The sequence below is a fragment of the Photinus pyralis genome, unplaced genomic scaffold, assembly GCF_008802855.1.
Source record: "Photinus pyralis isolate 1611_PpyrPB1 unplaced genomic scaffold, Ppyr1.3 Ppyr1.4_LG8, whole genome shotgun sequence".
NCBI classification, from domain to species: Eukaryota; Metazoa; Arthropoda; class Insecta; order Coleoptera; family Lampyridae; genus Photinus; species Photinus pyralis.
Genome location: NW_022170819.1, coordinates 29,202,361 through 29,225,881, shown reverse-complemented (window position 1 = coordinate 29,225,881; position 23,521 = coordinate 29,202,361). Strand labels below are relative to the sequence as shown.

General features: G+C 39.5%; 2 protein-coding genes across 4 annotated transcripts in view; both read left to right on the top strand.

Moving 5' to 3' along the window:
• LOC116178096 (titin-like) overlaps positions 1-12,561 on the top strand; it is a 37,735-nt gene extending 25,174 nt beyond the window's left edge. For 2 of the 3 annotated variants that reach the window (XM_031497418.1, XM_031497416.1), the window contains 9 exons: positions 20-596; positions 644-843; positions 892-1,006; positions 1,059-1,166; positions 1,211-1,354; positions 1,402-1,562; positions 9,222-9,320; positions 9,369-9,444; positions 9,490-12,561. In XM_031497418.1, coding sequence (XP_031353278.1) covers positions 20-596; positions 644-843; positions 892-1,006; positions 1,059-1,166; positions 1,211-1,354; positions 1,402-1,562; positions 9,222-9,320; positions 9,369-9,444; positions 9,490-12,536 — 4,527 coding nt within the window. In that variant the 3' untranslated portion in view covers positions 12,537-12,561. The remainder of the gene's footprint in view (positions 1-19; positions 597-643; positions 844-891; positions 1,007-1,058; positions 1,167-1,210; positions 1,355-1,401; positions 1,563-9,221; positions 9,321-9,368; positions 9,445-9,489) is intronic. The other variant, XM_031497417.1, reaches the window with a different exon arrangement.
• On the top strand, positions 12,550-17,450 carry LOC116178099 (smoothelin-like protein 1). Its single transcript, XM_031497421.1, has 6 exons — positions 12,550-12,800; positions 13,201-13,242; positions 13,292-13,397; positions 16,354-16,480; positions 16,644-16,795; positions 16,847-17,450. Exons 1-6 carry the CDS (start codon positions 12,602-12,604, stop codon positions 16,968-16,970), a joined length of 750 nt encoding a protein of 249 aa, XP_031353281.1. The 5' UTR covers positions 12,550-12,601; the 3' UTR covers positions 16,971-17,450.
• The last annotated feature ends 6,071 nt before the right edge of the window (positions 17,451-23,521 follow it).

The following is a 23,521-nucleotide window of genomic DNA, read 5'->3' as shown; positions in this document are numbered from 1 at the left end:
TCACTTCAAAATTTTCCAGCTGGAGTGGGCCGTGAGCTACGAGCAAAGACGAAGGGTGCGCTCACAAATTCGAGTTGTAAAGCAACTCATTGTCGATCACAAGCTACCCAAAGTTCTATATAAAAAGTCGCCACGTTCTAGTTCCCCCAAGTATAAGGAAGTGGTCGTACGTAAGCCTAGTTCGACAACGCACGAGGAGCACACAATGCACAGCTATAGCGAGCGAAAACGATCGACGGAAATCAAAACTTACTCCAGAGAAGTGAGTCCCGAAACAAAAATAATACGAAAATCTCCAGAACGTAAACCGCTTAAGCCCGAATTGAAACGTGTAGAGCCGGTTAGTAAGAAAGTAGTGGATGAAAAACCGTCGTGGGTAACACAAAGACCATTAAAGAAATCTTCCGGAGATGTACCGAAGACTAAACCTGTGTCTACAACAAAGAAATTGGACTCAAGAGTGAGTCCCCCCAAAGAACGAAAGCCGACCGATGCTATAACGTCCAGTTACGGTGTCGGACCTACGGATGAAAATGGTAGCCCTCTGTTTGGTCTCAAAGCTCTAAGGGCACAAAAGCAAACTGGCACAACAAAAGGTATGTAGGCGGCCAATTCTTAGCCAAACTATAACTTGATATTTTAGTACAAGGTACAGTTATCAAAAGCCATTATTACTCCGAAAATGGTCATGAACCTACTGGTGAAATAAGTGTTACTAAGTATTCCAATGACCAAAATGATTTCGAAGGAGAGGTCGATGAGACGGAAGGGCTTGTTTCCGTGACAACCACGCAAAGGTTTGGTAAGGGCACTCCAACTAAGAAGGCTATAAGCGACTGCGAGGTGAATAAAAATTCCATTCCTTTAGCCGACTCAATCTTTGTTTTCTAGTACTATCCCGAGGACGATAAAATCGAAGAATACGAAAACCGGAAGTCATCGTCGACGAGCGTTACGCGACGTGGTTCCGTTAAACAGATGTCGAAGAAATTCATTGACAACGCCGGTAAGTCGCCTCGCCGTTCATTAATTCCTCGATTGCTAAGTGATCTTTACAGTCGAAACCTCAAAAACGGAAAGGCAGACGTCCTACCCCAAGGCAGGATTGATCTTGCGTACTTCCAGTTTTAAGAAGTCTTCGCCCGACGACAGGGAGCCTTCGCCTGGTAAGCCAACGTGAACCTTTTATTTTTTCCTAACTAGTCTTTAGAAGGTTCAGCTGCGGTTACCACGACAGTTCGTAAGACCACGACTACAACCTCAAGCGGTAGACGTGGTGATACCTTCCTCAATAATCAAACGCGTGTACGTGACGTTCAAGATGTGATCACACGTATGAAGAATTCGGATGATGGTAAGTTGCCTTTCGGGCACCGCTTTCTTCAGATTCGTGGATTGCAGATGTTCAAGAGGGCGACACAGCCGAAGACGTGGAGGCGCGAAAATTGTTAAACAAATTTATAGGATCTCAGGTGATTTTATCTGGAATGGAAACGCAAACTTCATCTCCACCGTCGTCGACAGTCAGACGAACCACAACAACAACAACTACTACTACTAAGGTAATATTTTTGTAATGGCACCGCGTGCGCATTGTTCTAATTTTAAGCACAATGAAATGTCTATTTTGAAAACAATTTAGGATAAAATCAAAGTCAGCAACCTGCAAGTTTTTTATAGACAACTCTGTTGACACGCTACTAGTTTCGGAAAGTCTACATAAAGCAATACGCGTTAGAAAGTAGAAACACTTTTGCAAAGTTAACCGAAACAGACGGCGTCGCCGTCTAAATTTGTGGGTGGTGACGTCAAACGACGCACCGAGAGTGAGCGTCTTTGCATCCCTTTAGTGCAGTGTGTACACCATCACGATTGCGGAAACCGCCACTTTGCGTTTTATGGATTGTTACCAACTTTGAAGTTTTTCCTTAAAAAGGTGCGTGTTTCATTTTGTTTATCGTCACATACTTACGCATTTTGCACGTTTTTGAAAAGTTAACTTATTTTTGTAACTCTACGCAGTTCTACTTTAGTTTGCAAAAATAGTTCAGCGCACGTATCGCTATTTATGGTCATCGAAAACGCTCATCCTTTGTGAACCACCCAAATTGCTTAGAAGTAGGTACGCTTTTTCTTTTTTGATGTTTAATTTTAGACAAAAACGTAAAGTGTACGGACGTCACAAAATGCGATCCAAAATCATGTAATGCTCTTTATGTTTTAGATTTGTAAGACATTTTCTATCCATTCGCGAAATTTCTTTTGATTCGTAGCGAACTCCATTGCAGTCACGAAAATAATCGCGGAAATTAAAACAATTCATTCTGGTATTTAAACCGGAAGCATTTTCTCGGCCAATAACTACAAACATTCTATACAAATTCTATAAATAAAATAGGATGCAGTAATTCGTGTGGTACGAATGTAAGATGTGCCCATTTAGAACGACTTTACCTTTATTTTATTTCTAAAGCTTCCCACTGGGAAGTTTTAATAATAACTTTCTTTATTCAGCACAATTTCAAAAGTCCAAAAAACATTTATTTATCGAAAAGGTATTAGCCCTTAAAATTTATAGTCTTGGAACTATGTTCATTTGTAAGAAACTCTATTAATAATAAATAATTGCCAAACAGAAAGTAAGGAAATGTTTGCTCAAAATGAGGGTCGTTATTAACAAAAAAAAACTTTACCGAATGGTTTTTGAACACATTTTCATCTATCGGCTTGTAGAGAGGTAGAACTGTCTATTTGCTTCTCAGTTCTAATAAATTACTGATCTCAGGTATATAAGTTTGCTGTCTTTTGAGATAACTCTCCAAGTGGATCTTGGAGAAGTTTTGCCTTTGATAGAATCAAGATCGCCTGTACATTAGCATTTTAGTTTCTGAACGCACTGCCCTCCCACAGAATCGGCCTCATTTTCTCGGGATTTATTTAGGCTAGTTTACCGATAACGGCCTTCGGCTTTCGATCTAATTCTCTTTGAGTATGAAAATTTTTTAGGTCATTTGCTCAGTAGTGCTAATGAATCGAGTATCACATGTACCGTATGTCCTATTATGGTTGCAAACTCCAGTGTATCTCGGCGGGTTTCGTGAAACTTAATACTTAAACAGAATCAATCTAGCTTCGTTTGTTTCTAAGGTACAGGGTGATTTTGGGATGTTATCATATTTTACATAGTCAAAAAAATTTTTCGACCACGTTTTCCGACATTTGACTCAAAATGGGTATTTTTTTCGCCCTGTATCTTAGCAACAAAACACTTTTTCAAAAATCATCAAAGGGTAAAATATGCTTGAATAGACCAAGGAATTACGTCTTCATGTTTAGCAAACACCCTGTATAATATATCATATCATACTTGACCGTCACCTATTTTATTGATTGGTATCGCCTGCTTTAGTTGCCACGGGTACAATAAACAAAAAAAAAACCAAATACTATTTAAAAACCGTAAAAAATAAGGGTTTTATTTTTGGTTCAGTGCTGAAATTTAAAAAAATATATAGCAGATACTTCAATGTAATATGAATGTAATGAAGGAAAAGAATGCAAAAAATGTACTTATGCAATACAAGGTGTTACATTTAAAAAATGCTACCAACTTTAGGTCAAATCTCAGAAAAAATGGTACAAACATTTTTTTACTACGCCACTTAAAATAGCCAGCTATTACTTTTTTCTATCTCCCATGGGTAATAACGTATGATAACATCCCAAAAAAACAAACTTTTCGTTTTCACCCTATATCTCAGAAACAAACGTAGCTAGATGGATTCTGTTTGTGGTATTAAAAGTTTCAAAAAAAAAGTGGCACAGGTCGCTTAAATCGCGTCTCTATCTTTAGAAAGAGGTGAGATACACTGCGGTCTCAACCAAAATAGGGCCCACGGTATAAAATTTGTTGTTCAGTCGAGATTTGCAAGGTTTGGGATCATCAAAGATCGCCAATTCGCCTTGACAAGCTAACGCGAAGGGGTAGTGATTTTTGAAAACTAAGTATTTTCAATGATTAAAAGAGAATTTATCAATCAAAAACGAGATTTTTATTTATTGGAAGAGTTCTTATACATATGAGTCCCCTGGGAATTTTGGGAAATTTTTACTAAATCATAAACCTTCGCGGACATACGTACAGTACAACCATTTCCCAAAGTTTCATCGCAATCGGATGAATAGTTTAGGCAGGTATCAGAGACAGGCAGAGAAACATTATTTTTATTTATATAGATTGGTGAAGTAGTACTTTTGATGCGAGTAAGCTCGCCCTTAGAGCAGTACTGTGGTTTGAACGCACTCCAGTTTTCTATACGCGTTTTTTTGTTTTTCACGGTTGCTTGTCACGTGTTCAGTTGTACATATGTTCCCTATTAGGCCGGGCGCTAAAGGGTTTGAGCATGCATTGAAAGTCTAACGCAGTTTGACTTTTGATTATTGTTGGGAGCATATAGTAGATGAAAAAAATCGATGTCGTCGCATTTCCGCGGTGGGCATCACATGAGGAGGAGGGGGCAAAGTAGCGCGTGTGGCGATTCACTTTATCGTTTCTAACTCAAAGACGGTAATAGTTAGAGCAATGCTTGAAGCGGCTATTTACAGCTACTTATATTGCCTACAAAAAAGGCCCTAAGGATAAAAGTCGTACCTCTAACCGTTTTGTTACAAATAAATTATTTTAAAATATATCTAAATTCGATGGAAAATCATATTTGATGCACATTTTTTATATTTGTAAGATAAATTTAATAATGTATGTTACTACATAAATATATATAGTTTTATATAGTCAATTTTACAATTTTCCAGCACGTACTTGGGCACCCAGTCACAAATCTTTTTCGCCTTCGCTCTCTTCGTCAGACTCTTTAGTTTGTAATGGGTTTCTGCATTTATCAACACATTTGCAATAAGAACAATAAGAAGAAATATTTGATAAACAGTTACATGTTTTTTGGAGCAGTTTTTGCATTTGCAGCGCTGAACTGCTTCGAGATTTGCATAACATCAATGCTGACGAGCATTGCATGAGTACCATTTTTACCCTTTACGTTCATAAATTGTTTGGAATACGCCAGGTGTAGATACATCAAAAATTGATGAATCATTATTCATCACTCTGAAGATTACCAAAATTACTTCCCGATGGATATGCAGACATTTAATGTTGGAACTAATTCGAGGGGACATTACCAAAACTGATGCCATTATGTGAGAAGTAATTTCTGCGGAATAACGTTTGACTCTATTACTTAAACATATTTAGTGATCGGTCAATCTTTTGAAGATTTAAACATAATTCTTACATTATGCCAATTAAAATCAGATGACAATACTTATGTACTTTTATAATTACTCTTATAACATATAAAATTGTCTTACAGATACAAGAAATATGTGGCAAATATGATTTTCAGTGGATTTGGATATATTCCGAAATAATTTATTTCTAACGAAACGGTTAGAAGTACGACTTTTATCCTTAGGACATTTTTGTAGCCAATATAAGTAGCTGTAAATAGCCGCTTCAAGCATTGCTCTAACTATTACTGTCTTTGAGTTAGAAGCGATAAAGTGAATCGCCACGCGCGCGACTTTGCCCCCTCCCCCTCATGTTATGCCCACCGCGGAAATGCGACGACATCGATATTTTTCATCTACTATATGGCCCCAACAATAATCAAAAGTCAAACTGCGTTAGACTTCCAGTGCATGCTCAATACCTATATTAGCGCCTGGACTATATAGTCACCTATAGTGGCTTAAAAAACATTGGTCACGTGATCCAGATCATGGTCGTTTGATCGTCATATTTAAAAATGGCCGCCCCGTTGTTAGATTTTCGTGTTTAAGTGCCCCTTTCCACACACTATGGCTTGATTTTAATTTTTTGAAGGCAAACAACACCAAAATGTATTACTACTTCTTTAAATTAGTTATCTACAGGTATAAGGGTTATTGCATTGGTCCAAAACATTATTTCTAATCTTCCACACGGACGTACCGTTTCTCTGAAGCACGTCTGACAATTGCATGGATTAGAAACATTTTCAGGGCCCTTTGGATCATCTGTCACTTGTGGAATTAAAATACCGTCGTTTTCTAGGTAACCGTAGTCCAACGGATTAAGATACCAGAGCATGAATCCATTCGTCATAGCACTGCATGCAGCTTCGTTTTATGTAAACTAGGAGCCAAATCTTCAAAGTTTCATAAGTTCCTATGATGAAACTGAGGGAAACGCAAATGGTTCATTTGTATTTACTTTTGAGCCAAGTGCACGAATCCAAAATTCTTCTGCCTTTTTTCCATGTCTTTATTCGTTCGAGAATCGGACAAATTTTTCCATTTTCCAGGTCGGATCTTCCAAGGGTCCTGAGATCTCCACAATAAACATCGTTATCTTGGACGCAGTGTATACTTAAACAAAAAATCTAGCCACGTGGTGGCCATTTTTAAATATGACGATGAAACGACTATGATCTGGTCTACGTGACCAAATTTTTTAATACCCTATAGGTATTTAACTAATCCCCACAATAAAACTTAGGGACATACAACTATACACGTGACATGGACTATTCTATTATAATTCTTTGCGTCCCTAGTGCTCGGATAGATGAGTTTAACTGGAAGCTAGTTACGTCACAGGGTTAATTGTTTATGGCAACATTTTGGTCTCTAAAAACGCCATACGGTAAGATGGATAATTACATCGCCGTAGTGTCACTTGTGACTTTTTAATGCGATTTAATGTAGCGCCCATTTTTTCCCAATTTCTTCTCCTTTTCTCAAGGTCTTTAAACTTCAAACTTTCTGCACTACCGTTAGCAAGCACCAATAGAAGTGCAACATATTTGTTGCTGTTGTCGTTGATTGGTCATACTTGTGTAGGCGGGCCAATTTTGCGGTGATTGTGAAAGCAAATGTCAACTTGACAGCACCGACTCGCACCGCACAACAAGGCAACGGCACCGCACTACCACCTATGTGAATGGGGCTTTACACCGTATAAGAAAGAAACCACAAGTAACAAACTTCAATTAGTGGACTGGTAGTGACACAGACAGACAAACGGTTTTCCTTTTGGAAAATGCGCTAAAAATACATTACCAGAGCTGATTACAGAGATACGAGTACATAAAAAATTACATGTTAGGTGAACTAAAAAAGAATAAATCCAATTCAAATGACAAAGATCTGACACCTTCATTAAGTAAGTAAGTAAGTAATTTATTGTGTTAATACATTTAAAAAATGCTTACACTCGTCCGTCGAAATCGTATAACACATAAACATAAAATACATGAGACATATAGAACAATATTAAATAACATCAAAAATCATTTAGAAACAAAACAATTAAACAAAAAAAAAAATACAAACAACAAAAAAAAACTTAAGGCGTTAAAGTCTTGAGGTCGTTATCTAAAAACTCTTGGATGTTATATATTGGATTTTCGCGTAAAAAAGTTTTAAGTTTCTTGGAAAAAAGTTATTCATTTAGAGATTGGAAACAAGAAGGTAAACGGTAAACACAGGGCCCCAATAATTATGTGCCGCCTGCGACGTTTTTAATCGTAATCTATCATTATATATTTGATTTTTGTTCCGAGTATTGTAAGAATGAACATTTTTATGCGTTATATAATTTGATTTATTTTTATGAACGAACAAAACTGAGTCAAAAATGTATTGTGATGGAGCTGTTAGAATTTGCAACGATTTAAAGATATTGCGACAGTCCTCCCTGTAGCCAGCATTTACAATATTTCGCACACAGCGCCTTTGCATGGCAAACGTTCTTCATGAAAGAGCGCTTTCAAGTGCATTTGAATTTCCTTCAACTTTCTCTTAAATTTTTCTCAAATTCTCTTTAACTTCTCATATATATACTTCTCAAATTCTCAATTTTTTTTCCTTTAACTTCTCCTTATACCTAGTCCTTCAAATTGCCCTTCAATTATATATTCACCTTCAGGATTTTTCAGAACTTAAATGATTCTTCATTCGTTACTAAGCCGTTCTCATGTTGTTCTCAAGTTCTTCTTCAGGTTCCCCAAGGTCTCAAGTTTGCATAATCTGCCCATGAAGATGCTCAATTCTGAAATCCATCGCGCGTTCGCGCTTGAATATCAGCACCACTTATCAACCACACATTTTAATATCAACTTACCCCAAGTAAGGTTTTCCCAAAAATTATTACAGCGTTCAAAATCGTTGGACATTATAACGTTGCACTAACTTTAATTGATTTGGCAATTGTCCTACTACATTGAGAAGATCATTGTGCCACTTTCGTTAGCATACTCTTACAAAGTACTTGACTTACCATTATCTCTAAGTACTAGTTAAAAACAGACTGCACTAATAATAAAATTTGCACTTGGGATATTTTAAAATGTTACTAATTAATACGCCACAATCCAAGTTCGTTGTTGAGAATTTTCGAACGTTGTTTTTCTACACTTACGAAATACAGAAAATCGCAAAAACACGAATTTATCAATTACACTTTTCGTCACATCTTTTTTTTAAAGACGTACTTGAAACTAAATTTATGAGATTTCAAGATCTCTAGCCTTATTCACAGATGAATCGATGTCTGAGTTTAATGTTACGAAGCAATTGCAGCGATAGTCGAAATAAAAATATATTTTAAGAAATATGGTAGTTCCCCAAGGCTGTACTACATATATAAAAAAATTATCTCTGCTGTCAGGTCAGTATTGTAAGGTACTTAGTGTGGAGAACAAGAATGTGTCATATGCCTTGATTACATAAAGCTTTTGTTTTGTGAAGTGCAGTGGTATTAGTAAATGGGGTACGTTTCCTAAAAGTTAATTTATTTAATCGCCATTTCTCTACTCCAAACAAAAGCGTCTATATAAAGACACTTAGTCAAAATAGAACACGGAACGCACGCCGAAAGGTACAAAAATATACCAAACTAGTCTTTAGTTAATTTTAAATGCTACAACATATTTCATCTTTGTCATAATCATTGAACTTGTCATAATGATGGACAAAGATGTACAATCGTGATACAGAAAAAGACTACGGCGACCCAACTTTAGAACAACCGTTGGACTCGCCTATTTTGGTCACATGTTGAAGACCTTAGATTTGGCTCGGGATAATATGAAAAACTTTCAGCGCACTTCTGTTTAATTTAAAACATCGTTTGAATTTTTTTCTAATTTCCCTTTTTCATTTAGGGGGGTGGAAAACCGACCGTTGTAACACGTACATTTACGCATCCAATCACGCTAGAGGACTTAGAAACCATCTGGGACGAACCTACACTAAAATTATTGGTAAATTTCTCTCATTATGTCCTCGTGGTATATCGTTATGATTTACAGCTTGAACGTAGTGTCGATTACGAAGAGCGTCGCATTATCCGCGGAAGACTTCGTGACGTAATGGCGGAGAAAGAAGGTAATTGATTGGCTTGCGGTCTTCATAATCTAATACCGTTTACAGTTTGTGCAGATCCAAAATCCAACCAGGAATCCAGTGGAAGAGTAGAGGGTGAGTCACTTCTTCTACCACTTCTTCAGGGTTTATTAGATGCGCCGGATAATGAGCAGACAGCAGATTCGGGAACCGAATCCGGTGAAGATTTGCGTAACGGCCTTTTAAATGAAGTGCAAAACGTACTCGCTAAGTTAGCAACTAGCTTGAAAAACTCGCACGACATGAGCGAAGAACGGCGTAGTTCACTGCTGCAGCTGGTGACACGATTACAAACCGGATTGTCCAGTCAACAATTGAGTGCTGGCGAACGGCGTTCTAGTGGTCACGGAAGATTCTTGAAGAAACGCCGGCATAATAGGCACACCGTCGGTGTCAGTAGTGAAGAATTAGAAGATGCGAGACGTCTTGTGGAAGAAATGGGATTGTGCCGAAGCAAACCGACATTGGAAAAGCAAATCTCCGAGGGACACCTTTCAATACCAACGGCCAATGTAAATCAAAATAGCCCCGTCGTTAAAAATACGACGGCTAAACCATACGGAAGTCCTGGCAGTCTTAGTCCTTCAGGTACCTCCTCGACTATTCACACTCCAACCGAAGTTACCGGCGTATTGCAATTATCGAACCCACTCACCTCGCTTAAGATAGCCGAACCGCGTACGTCGGAATTTGTTTCTTCAAATTTTTTACCCGAAATTCAGAAGAAAACTACGACGCTAGAATCAGAAACAGACGATGATCTAGTTGCGCTGAAAAAACAAACCCTATTGCAAAATAATCCAATTTACGCTAGACCGGATTACCAAGACGACGATAAACAGAACAGATTTAATAACAAAAAGCTTAAAATCAAGAGGGCGAACACTATTGATATTCCAAAACCTGTGAATATTTACGAAAGCGATGATGATTATGATAGCGATACGTCGCTTGTAGATAAGCAGTGTTCACGTAGGAATCATTATCTGGCCCTTCGGGGACCGATTCGAGTGGGACGCAATCAAGTTGGTAATACCAGTTTGCCTATTTTCGAACCGAAGACCGAAAGCGACAAGAAGTTTATGGCGTTTATTAACAAACACAACGAAAAGAATGATCAGGGCTCTTCGTGGGGACCGCAATGTCAAGGCGCTGGTCAACGTGGGAATAACTGGAACAACCGGTTTGGTAATATCAGGACGGCGTTTGAGAAGGCTTCTATTAACGCATCTGTGACGCCCACTATAGGCGTTAACTCTGCCAGAAACTTTTGGAAAACTGCGGATAGTGCGGTGGCATACCGAAATGAACCAAAGATAAACAGGCACATCCATAGGAGATCTGAAAATTTCCAAGAGCGGAAAGTGCCGTGGGCCACTCCGACTATTAACGAGAATGAGGTTGTGACCGGCAGTTTGAAAGTGGAGACGAAAGGGTTAGATGCCAATAAAAATTACAAATTCGTTCCCCAACCTTTGCCGGTGAATAAATTCTCACACGCCCCAACATCGGCGTTCGCTGCGATCCCGAAGAAAGTCACCCCTGAAGCAAATCATTTCGTTAAGAGCGATTATCAAAGCACCGACCCCGAATTGGATACGCCTCTTTTCTTGTACAGCCCCAAACCGATACCTAACGCAAGTACGCCTTCACCGTCAAGTGCTCCTTGGGTGAACACTAATGGCGTGCAGAAGCTGGCCGCAACTAAGTTTGAGCAAAGAACCTCCGCTGATTTACACGAGCCACCCGTTAGGAAGCCAAAGAAGGCGACTAAAGAATTTACGTATTCTGGGGAGAAAGACGCGCAGTTGGAGAGGGTGAGTGCGCCTTATATTAATAAATGTGCCGATACGTCGAATACAGTACGAAAAATCAGTGACCAATTTAATAAAAGCCCTGCTCCAAGTACTACCAAACCGGAATGGAATTCTCCCAAATACCGCAGTTATCCTCCTAGTCAGTTACAGGGTGATTACGCTCACCATTTCCCAAATACAAGCTACCAAACGAACAAATCAGTTCCACAATACGAAGAAAAACCCACTCCAATTTACCAACAACAATACCAAAATCATCCCACTAGAGTAATCGCACCAGTGAAGGAAGACCGCCACGTACCCGAAGGTTACACATCGTCGACTTTTGTGAAATTCAATCCGGCTCCAACGAAATACGAATCAAATCCAGCTCCACCGCCAGTTTTCCCAAGCGCACAGTACACCAGGCAGACTTCCCAGGAAAGTTTGAAGGAGTACGAAGCGGCGGTTGCGAAGGTGATGAAGGGTCCGGTAGCGCAACAGGCCGTAACCGTACAGCAGAAGTCGCCCAAAGGCCGTAACCAACACGACATGGAGGTCGCGCTAAATTTAAAGAACGCCCTACAGAAGGTTGCGGAAAAATCGCCGGACCGAAAGTTCTCAGTCGATTCCGCAATTATTTCCCAGCCGAAACCGGCACGCGTTGAGAGAAAAACGCAAAGCTTTAAGAAAACCTCGCAACCGAGCTTCTCGGTGAACGGCAGATCACTCTCGATGGAATCGACCGAAATCAACGAGAACGGCGAATCTGTAATAACGAGCAAATTCCACATACCGGTTACGATTCCGTCGCCCATCTCCAAATCGCCCTCACAGCAAATGTTCAGCAAGGCGGATATGTGGAATCAGTTAATGTACGACCAGCAGCAGACCCAAAGGAAACCGATCAGTGCGCCCAGTGCGAAATCAGTGCTTCGATCAAAATCAAGTCACACGCTGGCAGTGCCCACCGTTCAGTTTCAAGCGGGAATGACCAGGGATGAGGTTGTCCAGAAGAAAAGGTCGGTGGAGGCGTATTTTAGCGGTAGCGTTTCGCCACAGTCAATGACTGACGACGGTCCAAATGACAAGGCGGAAGTTAAAGTAAATAAATCGAGTATTAATAGAAAGAAAACCTCGGAAAAGGTCTCCGCGCACAAGCAGATGGGCGTGGGTGTTTCTCGCAGTCAAACGTTGCCCAATATAGTCTGTCCAGACATGTTAGATGAGAGTAAAGTTGAGGAATCATTCGAGGATCTCTTTAAATCACACGCCTAATCGTTTACGACTGATGTACGTAGTTCATTCCTTTCTGTGTTTTATGGAAAAATTTAGATTGTAAAATGGTTTCGAAATCATGGAACGAAATTAGTTGTAAGAGCTTGTGCCTAACTTCAAAGCGTGCCAAAACCGTTCTCAGAAATTTTTTACCTTCGCAAAGGATGAAGAGATGCATTTGCACAAAATTTTATGTTGGTGCGTGGAGTGCGTACACCAATACCTTAATAATCTTCATTCTGGACCACATTGCAAGGAGATGCGGTGAGAGAAGTGTGTCGGTGTGCGCACCCACTAATTAGCTTGCACACCTGGCAATACTCACCGATTTGTACACTCCTACCACATTTATCTACGTGTGTTTAATATGCAGGATCAAGATTTTTTATATTTTTTTTGGGCCGTACCGGCACGACGATAAGAATTTTTCAGACTGTCGACCTTTTTTTTTTCAATTTTTGGTTGCAGATTAAACGCACTTCGCTTAATTGTTCTTTTTCCCACATTTACTCTTATAATATAGTTTGCAGTTATTTTTATTTTAAAACTCTGTTGCTAACCAAACGATGAAAAGTGCATGACGGTTTCGTCTTAGTAGATATCTAGGCTAGTGTTTACAAATCTCGAGTGAACGTTCGCGTACTAATAATTTTGCTTTTTTCAGAAGTCGTTGAAAAAACAGAAGGTCCAGTGACGACCACTCAAGGTATAGTCCCATTGTGAATGAACGCGATAGTAATTGAAGTTCTTTTTAGTGACCACTACTAGAGTGACCAGTCAGCAAATATCGAAGAAACCGATGTCTCCGTTTGCCAAATTTAGACAACTTGACAAGCAGAACAGCCTTAACACCTCTCCGGGGTAAGTTCTGATTATCTCTTTATAAATTTTAGTATATTTTTATCAAAATCTGATCATTTCTAAATTTTCCCCGATAAATGTTTCCCAAAGTATATAAGTTAATTAGTTCTGAGCTTGCCTTTCTTAAATAATATAATAATCCCTACGTGCGAGACGATATTTTCAATTAACATTTCTTTCACTAACACTTCTGATGAGTCATGAGATGCCGCATAAAAAACTGGAGACAAATCAAAGTAGGATTTAGATACCATACAAAAAGTAACAGTTTACACCTAGAAATAAACATATTAAGGTTAATTTATAATCCTCCTACCTCCTACCTACAGATGTACCTAATATCCCAAGTTTGGGGAATTTAACTAAAACATAAAAATAATTAAATTTGATCACCCATGGTGCATGATGATCGAATTTGTTTCAAGAATAGTTTATTTGTAGATTTGAAAAAGCAAAGAAATTTATCCTGTTATGAACTATTTTGCTGCATTTAAATCATAGATAAACGTTAAATAAATTTATTTACACGTTATTTAGCAATTAATAACGGCCACAAAAATTACCAGCAAATTTTCACAATTCATTAGCTGACTTAATTATTTTAAAACTGGGATCATCTCGACTTATGGCGCCTGCATCTTTATTATCGGTGTTGTCGATTCTTTAGATTGTAGTTGAACGCATTTTGCCAGATTGAGAACGGTCCAGAATAATCCTCATTTCATCCAGTATATCGTTGATAACTTCCGTGTTGCGGCTACAGAGTTAACATTTACCATCGATAGCTTCAAATTTTACAAACCAATATTCAGCCCATTTCCAATATTTAGGATTCCGCGACTCTCAGTTGCTAACTACTTCCACAGTTTCCACAATATTACACTTTGGCACTGGGGTAAAAAAAATTCTAAGCAATTGCCCTTCAAAAAGTTCTTAAGAGGTTTTAAAAGCCTTTATCAAGTTTTAAAGAAGAACATTAAGGGTTTCTTTCTTTCTTCTTGGCTCCCTTTTTCCTCTCCTCATTTCCAGATCTGAATGTCGCCATTATTTTAATACTTTTCCTTTTCTCTCATAAGTATTTTCGTAATCAATGTTTTCTTTCCCTTTTTCTTTCTTTTTTCTTCATTTTGTGACATGTCCTAATACAATATTATATTGTCAACAGGAAACAATAAAAGTTATGATGAGTTAACCACTCCCCTATGACATCCTTGTAAGTACTACCCACTTCCTCGTGCGCTCTCTGTCTTCACCCTCTGTTGCAGCTGATTTTCCATTCTTTCTCCTATTCCTCTCCCCCTTTTGCCTTCAACCCTTTCGTATCCATTTCGTACCTGATTTCGTAGTATTTTATCTTTGTTCTTCCCACTTGTCTCTTCGAACCTTACCGCTCTACGTCCCGACGATATGCTTATCTCCTTCCTTTAGTCCTTGCACGCATTTATAGCATCTTCTTTGTATCCCTTCTAGTTCATCCCATATCTCCGTTCCGTACATAACCACCCCTCGTAAAACCCCTATCTCCTTTTATTTCTTTGCATTTAGTACCCAACCTCTTCGTTCTTCCCATCATTTCCTTCATTTGTTCTACCTCTGTTACCTTTTACCCATAGAAGGTCTCAAAAATGTTTAACAAACATCAAAAGTGTTCCTCAAGGGGAGTCTTATGGAATTTATAACGACTTTTAAAGATCTTATTGGTCTTGAAGCGTCTTAATAATAATGAATGAGTTACCAATGTTTTCTATTAAAGAGTTGTTAATGGTCTCTACAGCCTTATTGTGGTTGTTAGACCCTCTGACCTGTTAACATATCTTGATTGAAATAAGAGAATTTCATGGTCTGGTTTTCAACGTTCTATAAAAAAGGGCCCAATTAAGAGTTTTTTTTTTCTCAGAAGCTTTTAGAGTTCTTGTCTTGTCTTTAAGGAGTGAGTCTTTAAAAAGCTTAGAAACTTTACGAAGCTTTACGAACCCTTAAGCCTTCATGAATCCCCAAATGTTTGCTGAAAGACATTTTAATAGTTTTGTGGAACACACGATTTGCATGATTTAACAACATACAAACTTTATTCTATACACACAAATGAAAGTAAACGTAACATCGCAATTATCAAAATTGGACTACAACAGCGTTCGTTTAAACAAACCAACAAACAGAATTGGATTTGATGAAAGGCAAAACTTTGCCACCAAACTTTAACGCAGAAATGCGCATCTTCTAAACATCAACTCGACCTCAAAGTTGGCAAAAAGGCCCCCCTTTCAGTCACCTAAGCAAATTTTACGCGGAATTATCTTATATAAAATACACAATGTTCTACCCAAATTTTTTCGATCAAAATGCATCATAATTACATCAACCTTTTATAAAAATAAACGAAGCGCCCAATAAATCAAATCTGAACTGCCACATTTAACAAAACAAAATTAATAACGGAAATGAGAGATAAAATGTTTCTATCCTTAAGAATTCTAGGAAATAATCTAATTTCCAAAATTTAAAATGACCTCCATTTTGCTGTAAATTTTTTGTAAATAAGTTCTGTACAAAAGTTGTAGGTATTAAACTGTGGATTTCAAAAAAACCTTGATTGAACAAATAATGACGGCATAGAGTTCTAAAAGAACCAAAAAAGGTTCAAAATGAAACAATCAACTGCTTATTTCGAGATAGGTTTCGAGATTCACGGTTCTAAGGATCGATTTTATTACTGATTGTATTAATGACCGCATAGCGTGGCGCATAAAGCAACACTCCAGAAATCCTCCGCCCATGTTCGAACGTATCTTTTAAAATCAAAAAGCGTTCCCGTAGCTTTTTAGCGAATCCTTGCAAATGGAATGCGTGTCGGTTTAGTAGGTTTCGGGTCTGCGTTGAGTAACCAACTAACCGTCAAACTATACAAAATATGTTAGTTTCATTGTATACTAATGCTTGGTCTTCGGCTTGGCAGAACCCCTAGAACTCCTAAAGGCTCCGCACCACTCTTTAAGTTCACTGATCCCGAACTAAATCGTCAGGCGATGACCGTAAAGGAACGACTGTTGCAATGGTGTCAGATGAAGACTAAGGAATATGAGGTAGCGACGAAATGGATTTTCTTGTTGTTGTGGTTGCTTTGTACTTATTTTTTTCTAGCGCTATTGTTTGGTTGGGGCTTTACTGTAATTTGCGCTTCTTGGAGTAGTGTTTATATTTTCGCTCGCACGTTTTGCCGAAACTAACGATTTTTATCTGTTTTAGAACGTACAACTAGATAACTTTTCAAGCAGCTGGGCGGACGGACTGGCATTTTGTGCTCTGATTCATCACTTTTTACCTGACGCATTTGACTACCACGCACTCACACCAAAAGAGCGTCGACATAATTTCACCTTGGCTTTCCGTGTTGCTGAGTAAGTGTTTGGAAGGTAGTCGCATTTTAATGCTGGTTACCTCTTTTGTAGCGAAAAGGCCGATATTGTACCCCTCCTGGATGTTGATGACATGGTCGCAACACGTAAGCCTGATTGGAAATGTGTGTTTACGTATGTACAGACAATTTATGCACGTTTCAAGAATGAAGACTGACCGCTTGCTAGTCAAAAATTTTTTTATTGACCTAAATTATGTGTACCTCTGATGGTTAGTCTAGTAATTTTTTGGAATCTACACTGTGATTGTCGAGTTTCTTTTACTACGCGATTTTGTTGTATTATTTTAAATATTCCTCAAGAGGAGTTAACGTCTCAAAGAAAGTGAGATATCAGAGCAATATTTATTCTCACATCTGTTCAGCTGCTGTTTCCTATTGTTTATAATTACTTATATTTTTTTATGTTTTTACACTAATATTTTTATGATCAAAAAGTTGCTTATTTATTAACTACAAGTTGTTAGTTGTTAAGGTTTTATATGGGTTGTTGCTTCGCGAATACTGTTACTTAATCGCGTTTCGCAAATAATTATTGTTATATAATATATATAATGTGAATTGTGCAATTCATTTTGTTTATAATATTTTCTATTGTAAAACACTTATTACTGATTACATCGATCTTATTTCAATTAGATGTACTTACACTGTTTCTAACAATAAACCAAGACATCAGTGAGGTTTGAAGTTGAAAATCACGGCAAAATACCGGTTTTAGATATTTTGCTCACTAGAGGGTGCAGCAGTGTGCAGTGTGCAGACGATAGCGCGAATAGCGAAGCTGCGGAAACGGGCAAGCCCCTAGTGCAGATGGGGATGAATGGGGATACTAAGAAGAGGAAAGACCGAAAAGAGGAAGAGTAGTTTCAGGTGTTTAGGAGGAAAAAGAATGTCTTAAGTTCACCGTAACAAAGGAAAGCGGAGGCTGAGAGAAAGACAGAGGGTGGGTTAAAAGGGGAGGTATTATAAATACCACTACTAACTAAATTAACAAGAGAATGTTTAATCACAGTTGACGATTCTCGGGCAGTCCACTAATTGTGTTACACTATCTCCCTCACTTGCACCAACGTCCTTACGCATACGAACGGTGGTGGAAGCTTAGAGAAACCCGGTGAGTTCCCTTGTCCACCTTATTCGCGTGTTGATCTTTCCCTTTAGGCACTCTATCTTGTTGTTTTTTATATTCTTAATTTTGTTACTTTTGTATAGCAAACCCTCCTGGGACGCCTTTTCTTGTTCTTGTGTCCGCCAGCGCGGACGATGTTCTTGTTCCTCCTTATGGAAAGTCGAGAAGGTGTGCGATTGCTCTTGTAGCGATGCCGGGTTTTCCACTCCCAGTCACCATTGCTTTGTAGACAGAAATAGTTTTGTTCTGTCCCGCGTCTGGGGAGCGGACGTTCCTTAAAAGTTTCCACGTCTGAATTGTTCAAGCTGTCGAGTTTTCCTCGACCAGCTAGCGGATGTGTTCTATAATCTGGGAAAATCTTTAGGGTTTGCCGGATATCTTGGTTCCTTACGAATATACAGGGTTTTACCCGAACATTCCGCCGCAGCTACCGAAATGCGTTAAGCTGCGTGCAAATATGAATTACAAATGCCGGCGTACAGCTTATATAAAATGCAGGTTATTCCGACGCAGCAATCCGGCCGCACGTGTTTCATTACGCCACCAAACTTTTTCATCATTTATGTAACGTCATGTTTTCCTTTCTTTCGCGCGTACCCGACAAATTACTACTTTAACTTTCTTCTAACATTGTCATTAAACACGTTCATTTCATTTCATTTCATTTATTTATTCGTTGTTGCTTTACCTTATAGTAGGTGGCAACACCATGTCCCTAATACATACAAACAATAAACTTAGCACAAATACTAAAATTACAAAATGTATAACATATTAAAACAAACCGACACATTTAAAAAACACATTAAAAGATACATTCTAAAATTGTGACGAACATGCAATAAATATTTTAAAAGGTTTCAAATGTTTAAGTATTCATTTAGGTGATAATACGCTTTTTCTACTAGAAATTGTTTTAATGCAAATCTAAATTTTTGGTAGGTTTTAATGGCCTTAATATTTGGCGGTAGTGCATTAAAAATTTGACACGTTCGAAACGTTAAATTTTTTTGAAACAATGATGATCTGTGTTTGCCAGGGTTTAAGTACATCTTCTGTCGAGTGTTGTAAACATGTTCAGGATTTAAAAAAAACGATTTCTTTCTAAACCCTAAGCAACATATCTCCAGAATGTAGGTGTCTATTACCGTCAATATCCTTAATTCTTTGAAAATCGGTCTGCACGACGTATTGAAAGGTAAAGAGCATATAATTCTAATAGCGCGTTTTTGCAGAACAAGTATGCGCTGAACGTGAGTACTGCCACCCCAAGTACATATATTGTACCGAATATGAGAGTGAAAGTTGGCGTGGTACAAAGTCAGTAACGTTGATTTGTTGCATATAGCTTCTTAAGAACGCTTAAAGAATAGCAACAGTTTCTAAGTGATTTGCAGACAGTGTCAATGTGAGCAAACCAACCCAAGTCAGAACTTACAGTAAGCCCAAGCATTTTGGTTGTCTTACAGCACGTGAATTCATTTAAATCATATTTTTTTAGCCAAACGGAATCACAGTAGTTTTGGCAGCGTTAAGTATGATATTATTGTTGCTGCACCATGTGCTTAATTTATCTAGCGTGAGCTTTATTTGCAATTTCAAAGACATTATACAACGTGATTTAATTAATATATTTGTGTCATCAGCATATGTTGTGATAAATGTAGAATCGCCATCATCGCCCTCTTTCAGATACGAAACCAGGTCATTGCTGTAAAGAATAAATAGCGTCGGGCCGAGAATTGAGCCTTGAGGAACTCCTGTTAAAATGGGCTTAGACAAACCACACTGGACCTTGAGGTAATTCACCGAATTGCGTTCTATCTCTAAGATAGGATTCAAACAAATTGCTAATTAATTTCTTGTGGTCAACAGTATCAAAAGCAGCCGAAAAGTCAATAAATAAACCAACAGTTAAAAGACGCTTGTCAACTGCCGAAACCACTTCTGCAATATATTGACATAAAGCTGTATCAGTCGATCTGCCTCTCATAAAGTCATGTTGAGAATCATTGATGATATTATTTTTTGTTAAATAATTGATAAGTTGATTATTAATTAAATATTCGAGTACTTTAGAAAAACTAGAAAGCAGACTGATTGGTCTGTAGTTACATACATCACTTGGGTCACCTTTTTTTAACAATGGTTTCACAATTGCGGTTTTTAAACGACTTGGATAAACACCAGAGAGGAAGCATAAATTAATAATGTGACATAGGGGGCTGGCTATTAATTTGTTGACTAATTTTAATAAATTATTATTTATTTCGTCCACTCCAGAGGATGAAAATGGCTTCAGTGATCGAATAGCAGAGACTACGTCACCTTCAACCAGCGGGGCCAGGAACATTGAAGTACTAAGCGATGTGGAGGGGGAGATATTTCCTTTGGAATTTACAATGCTAGGGCGATTATAAAAACGACTGAAGTGAGTATCAAATAAGTCAATTGCCTCGGAATCAGAAACAGTCTCTCCATCCCTGACAATACTTATACTGTTTACGCTCTTAGTCCGACCATTTAACGAGTTAATAACATCCCATGTAGCTTTAGTTTTATTTACGGATTTAAGTATTTTAAATCAAAGTATCGTTTTTTTGCTAAATGGAGTTTATTTTGATATTCAACATGAGATCTTTTAAAAGCAGTGTTGAGGATGGGAAATTTATCAGACAATAGTTTTAAATCAGCAACATGTTGTTGGATTTGATAGAGCTCCGCTTCCACGAAAAAAATAACAATTTTCTCAACGACGAGTTTACTGTTAACACGTTTGAGAGTTGTGATGAGCATTACGCGTTGAGACGAAAATTACGCGTCAAAATTGTGACAGGAATTATCCGATGAGTAGTGACGAATCCTAGTACCATCGCCAACTCGTTGACCAATGCTGCGTCGAAACCTGCATTACTATATGTACGCCGTATTGTAATTCATATTTGCACGCAGCTAACGGCGTTTTCGTATGCTGCGACGAATGTCGGGTAACCCTGTATATATGCCCTGCCGATAGTCCGTAACGCGATGGATTGCACCGCTTCCAACTTATTCGAGTTCTTTATGCAGACGTACTCCTTACAACCTGCAGAGGTCTAGGTACGTCAGATTTTGTAGATCAACCATCTTGCTTTTCTGGGTTAGCGCGTTCTGTTCAGTAGAGGGTATAGTCAGACTCATTTTGCCCGGGTTTTGACGTGTATAATGCCCCTTACCTCCGCTGTGGTCTTAAGTTTGTTTCAAGTGACTTACATAAGGTTTGTCCCTATATCAAGTGCGTTTCTTCGTTGATGCCCTCTGCTGGTTAGGGGTAGATTAGTGTTGCTTTCGCGCCCTTAGTTGGCACGTGCACCATGCAAAGTGGGTTGCCGTTGTGGGGTGCGTTACAATCTCCCTTACTGGACAGGAGAACGTCCCGATCTCTGTTCAGTATTTATGAGGGCGTCTTCCTTGAGCGGCCTCATTTCGTTAAGACTCAATGTTGTGATCCATGGGTCCAGTGTATGGGGTGTGACTTTGTCCTTGACTTCGTTGGTTGTAGGTTAAAGAGCCTGGAGGATCTGGTCCCACTTTGGCACAAATTTGGAACTGATGCCCGGTTGCTTACGGGATGTGTACTTAGCGAGACTAGGTTGCCTGGCTTGCATATTGGTGCTTCTCGTCGTTTGCGATCCCCAATCTCCTTTCCTTTTAGTTTAGGCCGGTTTTCCTGAGGGTCCCCGTGAGGGGAATGAGATACGGCTTTATTTTGGGAACGAATGTGTCTCGTATGAAGTTGGTTCTTTCGTAGTCGTGCGTTTCTGAATTCGCGCTCCATTGAGAGATATGAAGGTGTGAAACCTGCGTGATCTGGCAGGGCGTGGTGTTCATTGCAAAGCAAATCGGTGGTAGGTAGTTTGCCGGGTCCAGTTTGAATGGTCTCCTTTTACTAGGATGGCCAGTAGATCCCAGTTCCTTCTCTCCCCCTTTGATATCGGGTGGTAACAGGGAGTGAGGATTGGGTGATTCCTATTAGGCAATGGGTGAAGTGCTGCATCACGTTACTAATAAATTGGGTGACATATTGTCGCTTCTATTCCTTTAAGGGTTCCATAGCGGAGGAAAATTTCTAAGAATCGCGTTTTGGCGTATGATTGGCTGTCGAGTTTCTCTAAGGCGAAAGATCAATCCATCTTGTTATGTCTCACTGTCTTCTGTTACAAGGATCAATTGTTCTTGGTTCGGGCCTTCAGATCCGAATAGGTCGATCGCCAACGTTTTGAATCGTCTGGTAGGCGTCGGAATAGGATACCTTGCGACATAAAATATCCTTTTGTGGTCTAGTAATGGTAGCCCTTTGAATTCGCGTACGGTCCTTCGAACTATTCTATGATTTTTTGCGTTTCGATGCGCTAGTTGCCCCTGGCTGGGTTGTTTCGTCCACCGTAACTGGGCATTCTTCCCGAGTTCCTGGCGAGCAGGGTGGTCGCGAGAGGTTGTCGGCAACCACGTTTTTCCTTCCTGGTATGTTATGTTGTAGGCCTGTATTTAGTTTTAAGAGTACCTTTAGGGGTTGCTGGCCCGTTGATAGCACGATAAGGCTGCCCTCCACGTACCCACGGAACTTTGCTAGGGCCCAGACTACATGGAAGGCCTCTCGGGCATGGAGTGTTAAGCGCTGAAAAAACTGTTCCGGTCACCACTCCCAAGAAGCGTCTTTTTCAGGATTGAAGTGAGCAGCCTTGCACACTGGGCGAACTGGAACACGAACCGTCGATACTATGAGTATGTCTGCAGGTGTTTAACGTTCCTCGGCTCGAGCAGGTTTACGATGGAAGTGATTTTTTCAGGGTCAGTGCTTAGCTCTGAAAGAATGATGATGTCTCCGAGGTAACGCACTGATTGTCAGAAGAAATGGCTTCATGCGGCGAGCCTTCAGTTTGCAGCGACGAAACTTGTCGAAGACGATTGCTAAATCGCGGAGATGACTCTCAAAATTGACGGATAAAACAGTGATTTCTTCGAGATGAAGTTTGATCTACTAGGATCTAAAAGGTTACGGGCGCGTTCCTTAGGTCGAAGGACATTCGCCTGTATCTGTATAGCCTGAGGGGAGAGATGAAGGCTGTTTTATCTCCGTTCATGGCGATCTGCCAGTAACCGGTCTACAGCACGTGGGGCGTGGCCGAGCTCCATCGATGCGGTGGTGTGGTGACGGGTGGGTTACTTCCCGTTCGTATGGTTGACCGACGGCGGCGTAAGGCTGGAGTGAACGTGTTCGCATGAGAGGTGGAGGACAGAGCGGTGCCTTCGTCCGGTCGCATAATCGCCACCTCGATTTCCACCATGAAGAGGACAACGTCTTGGCGTATCTTCTTGCGGTGGGAGTGGGAGAAGAGCGATGATAACCGTATAGATGGTAGAGGTACCACGGGCGTGAAGAAACTCCGTTCGGATTGTATCTCCTTTCAAGGTCACGGTGACTACTAGGACGGCTCCCGGGCGCGGTTTCCCGTCTTTCACTTCACGAAAGGCAAACGCTAGTCCAGCATTTTTTGAACACTTGGTGCGGTGTGTCGCCGGAGATGCACTGGCGGG

Excerpts from the sequence above, each read along its gene's own strand:
- LOC116178099 (XM_031497421.1), top strand. The coding sequence starts at position 12,602 with ATGGTTTCGAAATCATGGAACGAAATTAGTTGTAAGAGCTTGTGCCTA. Across the intron at positions 13,398-16,353 it reads AGCCTTAACACCTCTCCGGG|AACCCCTAGAACTCCTAAAG; the intron begins GTAAGTTCTGAT and ends TCGGCTTGGCAG. Across the intron at positions 16,481-16,643 it reads TGAAGACTAAGGAATATGAG|AACGTACAACTAGATAACTT; the intron begins GTAGCGACGAAA and ends TATCTGTTTTAG.